Below are 10,330 nucleotides of genomic sequence, written 5' to 3' on the forward strand. Positions count from 1 at the left end.
CAGATGAATGCCTCTGAACTCAATGCTGAAATTTGTCCCTTTTATACATCTGGAGTTGTGGGCTTGGTGACATTAAAGAACGCTAAGACCTTATAATTGCATCATGTGAGCTTCATTTTTGGCATTTTTACACCTCCATCATCGCAATTTAATGAAATTTAATGGAACAGTTAAATAAAACTCATAGGGACAACACACCTAGAATATTAGTAAAGATGAAAAGCACTTAATACTGGTGACTTTTCTCAGCAAGCCAGCACACCTTATCTTCTGTTTTTGAGTGTCACGACTGTCATTTACGTAAATGGGGTCAGCTTGTAAACTGCTCTTTACTAGACTGTATAGTCCTCACTTTGTCACACGGTGTCATATAAACTCCAAGTTACTCCGGTTTATAGGGACTTTGTTTAATTTTATATTGTGATAAAATGTCTGGGGAGAAAGACCATTAATGCCAAATTAATAAGGTGTATTAGTATAACTTATCGTGATCGACTGTAAATCAACCTGCTAAATCCATGTCAATAAATGTAATTGTTTTATTTGATTAATTTTGTCTTTTTGTAAAATTTATCACTGAAATATGACAGTAAAAAAAAAAAATATATTAATGCATAATACACATCAGTATAATACATTTTCCATCGGTGATTCACTCACTTCTACCCATCTGTACACCCTATTTGCAGTCGCCAGCTACGTTCCATGGTGATCCCTCCACCAAGCAGACCATACCTCTCCAACTCGTGGCCACCTTTTCAATGTCCTCCTTTTACTCTTATCATTATTTATATTATTATTATTATTATTATTATTATTATTATTATTATTATTATTATTATTATTTCCAATCCATGCACAAAGGAAAACATGTTTGAAGTATAACATGAGACAAAAAATGTCAGATAGGTGGGAATCTGACTCTTAACACATTATTATTGTTTATTTATATAGCACCATTAATTCCATGGTGCTCTGTACATTATTATATTAATTCCATGGTGCTCTGTACATTATTATATTAATTCCATGGTGCTGTACATTATTATATAAATTCCATGGTGCTGTACAATATTATATTAATTCCATGGTGCTGTATATTATTATATTAATTCCATGGTTCTCTGTACATTATTCTATTAATTCCATGGTGCTCTGTACAATATTATATTAATTCCATGGTGCTGTATATTATTATATTAATTCCATGGTTCTCTGTACATTATTATATTAATTCCATGGTGCTCTGTACATTATTATATTAATTCCATGGTGCTGTATATTATTATATTAATTCCATGGTTCTCTGTACATTATTATATTAATTCCATGGTGCTGTACAATATTATTATTATTATTATTATTTTTTTAATGTAGATTGTGAGCCCCACATAGAGCTCACAATGTACATTTTTCCCTATCATTATGTCTTTTTTGGAATATGGGATGGAAATCCATGCAAACACAGGGAGAACATACAAACTCCTTACAGATGGTTTTATGCCCTTGGCGGGATTTGAACACCAGGACTCCAGCGCTGCAAGGCTACAGTGCTAACCACTGAGCCACCGTGTGGCCCCTAGGTGCTGTACAATATTATATTAATGCCATGGTGCTGTATATTATTTTATTAATTCCATGGTTCTCTGTACATTATTCTATTAATTCCATGGTGCTCTGTACAATATTATATTAATTTCATGGTGCTGTACATTATTATATTAATTACAGACTATAGACCAGGGTCAGGAGATAATCATACACATTAGGGAGAGTGTGTGCCTACATGATTATCCCCTGACCCTGGTCTATAGTCTCTCACTCTGCCAAATCAGTATCCCTGCGCTATGCTGAGGAGGTCCAAAAGACCGAAACAGCGCTGTCCATAGCTGGGAATCTGTTCCTTTTGGGATAGAAATACTAATTTGGCAATAAAATCTGCATCATGTTAGTAGACTTATTAACTGAGTCATGCATGATGTTAAGGGGGCTGCCCTCTAGAGGGTGGCCTACAGAGGCACTGTTCTCTTAATTACATCCTGGAGAAGAGATTTGCATATTTCTACCATACTCATGCATTCTGTTTTGTACAGGTTGACAGAATTGGTGAGGGGGTGTTTGTGCACCAGTGGCCAATTGGGAACCGATACCTGGTTGTTGCACACTGGGAGACATGGCTTTGTCCCAATGTTTTTGAGATTTTCTAAATGAGTTAATTTTTTTTTTTTTGCCATGAAATGGAAAAAATTTCTAACATTCAACTTCTGATATATGTTCTGTGTTTCAAAATATGGTTATATGATATTTCCAAATCATGGCATTCTTATTTTCTTTACATTTTACATTTTTAATTTTTGGAATTGGGGTTACAAATAATGTTAATTTTTCAAACTCTGTACAATATATAATATAGAGCTTACTGGTGGAACAGTCACTTTGGGGAAACAAAGTGTGAAATATTATATATTTCAGTTCTCATTCCAATTGCTAATGTTAAAGTGTAAGTGTTGCTTTACATTTTTTTTTCGCTGAACATTTTTGTGATATACTTTATTAATCTATTTTGCTTCTTATAGCAAAAAAAATGTCAAATTCTCCCTAGCAATGCTGTAACTAAGTGTTATTTTTTGACACATAGAAAAGTTCTTCTGGTGTCATTTGATAGCTGAGACTCCCATCTTTCATATGCTACCAATCTTGAAGCTCTAGAAGAGAAACAAAAAAATCTCTAGTTAAAAACAAAGTCTAGAATATTTTATGTACTGCATATACTGGGTAGTATTTCAGGTAGTATAAAACTGAAGATATAGCTATTTGATGCTATCTCTGTATATACTGGCAATACAGGGATCTCCGTAATAACTCTTAGTTACAGCTCTAATTTACCGTTCTATGGTTAGTTTCTTGTTTATACTTATATACCCTGTATGGTTCTTGTACTATATAGGTAAATTCCTTCACGAAGATACAGCACCATAGGTTTCAATGGTGCTATATAGATTAACAAATAACTTTAGAACTTGTTTTCTGCTAAAAGAAAGTACAATAAGGTTAAGGCCCCACATTGCAGCTTTTTCTGTTGCAGATTTTGTTGCAGTTTTTTTGAGCCAAAGCCAAGAATGAAATGGGGAATATATAGGAAGGTCTTATACTTCTACCTTTTCTTCAATTGATTCCTGGCTTTGGCTCAAAAAACGCAGCAAAATCTGCAACAAATAAAACTGCATTTCCACAATGTGGGGCCTCAAAGTCAGTAATGTAGATTGCAAACCCCTCTCAACACAATAGCAAAAATAGTGAAAACTCATACTTTAATGTGAAGTTTTCTGTTTGGAGCAAATGATATACTGTAATATTAGGGATTCAGGGAACTATATTATGAGTAATATTTAACTATAGTACATTACTCATAAGCTATAGTGGCAGAGTTAAGAATAGAAGAAAGGAATTTGAAACTGACATCAGCAGAATACTGATGCAACGCACAAAGCTTATTATTCATGAATGGGATAATAAGTGTAAGATTTTCTAAAACCTTCTAGTGGTGACAGTCTATTGTCTTGAGTGGTTGCCAATGGATACAACCGTACATGCAAGAACTTTTTATACCCTGAATCCAGCCACTATTTTGTTATTGTGGTCGGGTTATCTTCTTGTGCATGTATTACCCCCGTCTAATAACCAAGCCACAATAAGGAAATCATGGCTGGGTTTCTGACAAATCCCAGACCATAGAAAGTTCCTACATTCATGGCCATAACCGTTCAAGACAACAGACTGTCTCCATTAAGATGGTTAAAGAAAATCTTTAATTATTTATATGTAAATTTTTTTACTTTTAATTGGCTACAACTCTAAATATGGTCACGTACATGGGAGACCCCCCATTAAAACAAAATTAAAGGGACTGCTGCATGAAACACATATCAAAGGATATATGATTTCTAGGGGTCCAATTTTTAAGACCCCTACTGAACATGATATTAGAGTTTCTGTTTCCCTGACTGAATAGAGGTGTGGTCATGTGTACTTGTGATGAATGGCCCTGAGTTATGGTTTTTTTTTTCCACTGCCTTCTCAGATATATTTCCCTTTTGCCCTGTTAATTTACTCGACCTGATTAGCAAGATGACAGAGATAGTGTCCAATTGTCCAAACCTAAGTCCTCCCTGGAAGTAGCTTGGCTCATCCCTTTGTCCCAACCTGGGCACAGCATTGTCATGATTGTGCTAACTTCATTATTCTTAGCAGGGGGTGTCTGGGATCAGTGGACTGAGAGCCTTGCTATCACCTTTTAGCAGACAAGCTGACTCCATAGGAGACTTTCAAAGAGTTATGACCGTATATAGTCATACTGGTACAAGTTGAGGGGGAGAGCTGCCCACCTTGCTGACCTCATCGTGGGAGGGGGCTGAGTGGAGATATATTGTCACACATGATAAAACCCCGGGCTCTTTTTTTTTTTTTTTTCCTGGACTGCTGGGATGTGTCACAAAGTGCTGTGATGCTGTGGAAGCTAATCCCTTGGACTAAGGTCCCTATTGCCTATGGAGATACTATGCACCCTGGACTATTCTGCTAATGGGCAGTCAAACCCTTACCACCTAAGGAATACTTATGGACTCAAACTACTTATGGACTCTAAAGGACTGTGCCCTGGATTTCATGAGGTTAACGCCGGAGATCCAACTGGGTATTATAATTCTGTTTCTAATCTTTTATTCTTTTTATTTTATTGCACTGTAACATACCTTTCTGTAACCATATAAGCTTGTATACACTAGCATATAACTCTATGTATGTTGATTGTCTAGTATCGACCCTCTTGGGTTAATAAATATAAAACTTTAGAAAGTTCGTCTCATATTATCCTATAAGACCGGGTCCCTCTCTCAAGGTGAGAGCGGACGGTAAAGGTAAGTAGGTGATCGCAGTTTTGCCCATGGCAAGGCCAGGTAGGCTAGAGGCTGGGTCAAAGTGGCTTTGGAGAGGCAAGATCCTTCACAGTACTACTGCTCCATTCAAAGTCCATGGGACTACCAGAGATAATATAAAAGTGGTGCTTAAAGTACTCAGGTACAATATCTATCCATCCAATTGAGACCACACATACATGACCACTGCTCCATTCCAATGGGGGATACAGGAGCCACATTCTTGTGATCTCTGGAAGTCACAGCAGTTGGATCCCCAGTAATCCCACATATCTTATGCATAGTTGGTCATTGTCTCTTTCATTAGCAACCCCTGTAACTAAAGCATAAGTCTATGGTCATACTTGTACTGAATGACCATTCGGGGATTCCATCCCCCATTCCACTTGAAAAATACAGAGAGAAAAGTCTTACAAGCAGGACTTTTCTCTCTGCATTTTTCTGGTGGAAACCCAGTGGACCCGAGACAACTACTTTAAGGAAACACAATGCTCTCATGATGGATGCATATCATACCATGACTGAAAGAAAAACTATACCAAGAAAATATTCATGAACTAAAGTTTATTGAATTGAAATAAAGAGTGAAATTGTACAGAAAGTAGAAGGCAGTGGTTAAAGCGAAGAAGAATGGCACATGAACAACCAGCGAAAAAGGATTGACAAGTTAATGGTGTGTGGCACTTTGGTGTCTCATATTATATACATTTGCTAGTTATCATTTTGAGAATTAGAAAAGTTTAACAGAATTATTTACTCATTTTATTTTCAGTCCTTATAATTGGATTTAATGATTTATATGATTTGTCATCTGAATTGGAATCCAATTTATTTTGGCAATATTAATAATTCCTTGACCATTAACTAGTAAGCTTACATTATTTTGTCATGTACTTATTAGGGTAACACAGGCAGGCAAAGGGGACAAGAATATGGGAAAACCCCAGATAAGCCAGCCAGAAATACTTCTCATTCAATCATTCAGACCGATTTAGGATTACATTTTCCTGCAGCTTGAAGAGGTGACTCTAGATGAGGTCATACTAGAGCTGCTTCCAGAATTATATGCGGATCCAGAGCTGTGACTTCTGTTGACATTGCCAGAGCTAAAATTGCTTCCACCACCGAAACGGCTGCCACTCATTCCGCTCATTCCTCCGCTGGCACCTCCAGAACTCATTCCACCATCATGTTGAAAGCCTCCTGCATTGTAAGAGGAACTTCCCACGGTGTTTGTAACGACAGCTATATAAGAAAAGATTGCAGAAATATTATATATGAAATATTGATAGAAAAACAAAAAATGAGTGTTCAGGCAATTGTGGTCTGTATGTGTCAGTATATTTATTCTACCCTTACTCTTACATCATAGGTATGTGGGGTTAATATTGCTTGAAAATATGGGTTAGTATAATATGCAGTTGCTTTGATACACTACAGCATCAGCACCTTTTCTTATGTGACCTTTCACCATTTTACTTCTTTTTAGCTATATGTTTAATGTTGGTGTCCTTTGTTGGCATTTTGCTTGTAGTGGGCAAACAAATGAAGGGTACGGTCACACTAGCATTGTGTGACCATTTGGTGACTCTGTCCACCAATTCCCCCATGAAAGCAGGACTTTTTTCTCTGCATGGAGAACTACATGTGGGTCAAATAACTGCTTTTTAAATAGATAGGGTTTCTGTTTTTTTGGATCCTCAAGCAAACCCAAAGAATGGAAACCCAAACAATAGTGTGACCCTAGCATAACTTTTGGCTGACATATTATGGATGACAACAGGGATAATGCAGTCATGGCATAACATAACAATACTTACATATCTTAACAGGTCCGGCACATTCTCCAGAAATCCTACAAATTAAAAAATTTGGTTTAGTGTCTTTATCAAGTGACATCATCGTGACTTCTGAATTTCCACTTAAAATTACGTTTGTATTATGTTTACCTGCATTCTTCTCCTTCCAGCAGTTTCCTGTAGGTGGCGATCTCAATATCCAGAGCCAGTTTAACATTCATCAGTTCTTGGTACGCTCTCAGTTGGCGAGCCATTTCCTGCTTAGCCTTCTGTAGGGCTTCTTCAAGATCAGCCAGTTTATCCTTGGCATCTTTGATAGCCATCTCCCCACGTTTCTCCGCTTCAGCTATGGAAGACTCCAGCTTGGCTCTCTAGAAACATGAATGTAAATTCTACTGTAAAACTATATAGTAGCTGTGACAGTACTTTCATGAACATATGTGCACGTACGCGTCAACTCAAGTATTTGTGGCCATAACCAGTTCTAGTCATAGTCCAGTAACAAGGCCTTTATATCGTATTGTAATTTTTTACAAAATTCTGAAAATGTATGCAAATCATACACACAAATTGACAAATTTAGAAATATATACAAATGTATGTAGGTAAATGTATTTTTTTGCTATTATATGGTTAACTATATGGTGGTTATATTGCTTATTTACCTGGGCCTTTACGGTTTCAATCTCTCCTCTGAGCCTGTTAACTGTTCTGCTCAGATCTGCAATCTCATTCTTGGTATTTCTAAGGTCATCTCCATGCTTTCCTGCTGTAGTCTGCAGCTCTTCATACTGGACAAAGCAAAGACATCTTTTCAGCAAGTCAATGGAATATACGTCCATATAGTAGATTTCAGATTGTACTGCGTCATTCACAAAAAGTGCATTGTCTAGATTTAGGCGCTGTTTTTGTCAGACTGTTCTTACTTTTGATTGATACCAGGATTCAGCCTCAGCTCTGCTGTTCTTGGCAATCTCTTCATATTGGACCTTGACCTCAGCAATGATGCCTTCCATATCTAGGTTTCGGCTGTTATCCATGGACACAATAACGGAGGTGTCAGAGATCTGAGTTTCAAGTTGATTTATTTCCTATGAAGAAGTAAATTGTATTATTGCAGAATATTCAGTAAAACCAATTTGAAGTGTTCATGACAAAGAAGATATCCCGGATGTATATGAGGGATATGAAGCTCTATCACGGGAAATTTGCTATAGATAAAGGGCTAGTCTTCCAAAGTGGTAGTATTAAGTGTCATCGTACAGCGAGGTCTCAATTCTCATGAAAAATGGTCTAGCGGGATATATGGAGATATAAGGAACTAAAAATCGGTCACAAAAATCTGGTCTCGATCAGAAGTCCCAAAAAGTTGGAAAGTTTTTATAGTTGATCTTGAAACTTAAAGAAATGTGTTTGTAGCAAAGGGTAGAATTCCATATTGTGCTGAATTCCATAAAATGTATCAAATTTTTATAAACATTTTTTGAACTCTCAGAATAATCATTTGATCTAATAGGTGGGGTTTTACACATAACTAGACATGGCCATTTCTAAAAGTATATAATGTTTATATAATGTAAAGTATGTATGTAATACTTCAGCCCAAATTTGAACTTACCAACTCATACATAGCCCTTGTGAAGTTGATCTCATCGGTTAAGGAATCGACCTTTGCCTGAAGATCAGCCTTGTTCATAAATGCTACATCAACATCCTGTAGGTAGAAAACAAATTTCACTTACCCCTAGTGATCGTTCACCTTTTACTCTCACAGAAATCCTATATTGTAGATTTGTTACCTTTTTCAGTACGACAAACTGATTTTCTGCTGCTGTACGCTTGCACTGTTCATCTTCATACCTTTGTAGAAAATCACAAGTCATTGGGAATTAGTTACTCGGGTGGTACATTGTATTAGCATTTATGAAACATTGAAATAGAACCATACTTTTTCTTGAAGTCTTCCAATAAATCTTGCGCGTGTCTTCTCTCTCCTTCAAGACGGGACTTCTCACATTCCAATGAGTCCAACTGCCTTCTGAGGTTGCTTATGTAGGAGTCAAAAAGTGGCTGGGCATTGCTTTGAGAAGTTTTCTGGTCTTGCAACAATTGCCATTTGGTCTCCAACATTTTGTTTTGCTGTTCTAAAAACCGCACCTATAAAATGACATTTATATATTGATATTACATAATATTTATTACTACATTATTAGAAAATGTAAAAAAAAATAAAAATAAAATAAGGAACATTGTAAAAAAGGTGGTAAAAATGATCAGTATATGATAAAATGGGATGTCCAGCAACACGGATGTACAAATATAGTTATAGAAGTGATGAGATTACCATTGAGAATCATGAAGAACCTCACATGGCAAAATATTCCAGAGAAGCATCATTCATGGTGGCCAGAAGGTTGATATACCATGAAAAAAAGAATAATTTCTCTTTTTCTTCAAAAGACTAGGCCTTGGTATACAAATTCTGTTCCCACAGACCAACCATTCTACAATTTAGCTGTAAGTCTTGGATATCATTTCTACCATCTAAGTTACTTATAAGTGTAGTAAGTACATACCTTATCAATGAAAGAAGCAAATTTGTTGTTCAGTGTCTTGATCTGTTCCTTTTCCTCTTTTCGTACTCTCTGGATATTTGGATCAATCTCCAAATTCAAGGGGGTCAGAAGACTTTGGTTGACAGTTACGTTTGTAATGCTTCCATGTCCTCCTTGGCCAAAGCCTCCATGTCCACCGTGGCCAAAGCCTCCATGTCCACCTTGGCCAAAGCCTGGGCCTCCAAATCCTGCACCTCCGAAACCAGGCCTGCCAAAGCCAGCTCCAGCTGAGCCATATCCAGAATCCATACCACCACCAAATCCACCACCCATACCACCACCAAATCCACAACCCATACCTACACCACCATATCCACCCATTGCACTTGCAACAGAAATTTTCCTTGTTCCTCCAACATTGTAGGCACTTCTGCTGTAGCCAGGATTAATTCTGGAGCCACTGTGGCTTCTTGTAGAGCTCATGGTGCTCCGACTCACATTCCTTGGCATAGAAGAAGAACTAAAATTTCTGTAGCTAGAGCTACTGCATGAGGTTTTGTGAGCCATAGCTGGAGAGGATAGATGAGGCTAGCTGCAGTGTAAGCTTGGGAGAGCAGTTGTGAAGTGAAGGCAACATCTCCTTTTATATATTGTTAATGGGTTTGGCACCATTCTACGACACAAAAATACCCTATAATTGCATTTTTATTGGTATAAAGCGCTGGCATGGCATTTCATAGTTCTATCATTTGCAGAAAAGGAAATAACTACACACCTTCTTACAAACTACTAAATTTTACAGTTGGTTATTTTCCCACCTATAAAAGAAGATGCTATTTTTTAGCCAATTAAAAAACAATTAAAACATAGCATTAAAATGGTGTCATTAACAGAAATGTTGCTATGCGTCGGCTTACCATGACATTTTCGTGTTTTGTGTTGGTGTCATATACTGTAACTCTATGCTATTAAATATATTATATAAAGTTGTTTTTGGATTTTTTTTTTAGGAATCACCTTAAAGTTCAATATACTGTGTTCG

At 36.9% G+C, this 10,330-nt stretch overlaps 1 protein-coding gene across 1 annotated transcript; it reads right to left on the minus strand.

Annotated features, from left to right (window-relative positions):
• Positions 1–5,931: 5,931 nt before the first annotated feature.
• On the minus strand, positions 5,932–9,855 carry LOC142193886 (keratin, type II cytoskeletal cochleal-like). Its single transcript, XM_075262900.1, has 9 exons — positions 9,310–9,855; positions 8,682–8,890; positions 8,533–8,593; positions 8,352–8,447; positions 7,660–7,824; positions 7,399–7,524; positions 6,884–7,104; positions 6,755–6,789; positions 5,932–6,179 (listed from the first exon to the last, which is right to left on the minus strand). Exons 1-9 carry the CDS (start codon positions 9,853–9,855, stop codon positions 5,932–5,934), a joined length of 1,707 nt encoding a protein of 568 aa, XP_075119001.1.
• Between the last annotated feature and the right edge of the window lie 475 nt (positions 9,856–10,330).

The sequence above is a fragment of the Leptodactylus fuscus genome, chromosome 2 (genome assembly GCF_031893055.1).
Source record: "Leptodactylus fuscus isolate aLepFus1 chromosome 2, aLepFus1.hap2, whole genome shotgun sequence".
In the NCBI taxonomy this organism is placed as follows: domain Eukaryota; kingdom Metazoa; phylum Chordata; class Amphibia; order Anura; family Leptodactylidae; genus Leptodactylus; species Leptodactylus fuscus.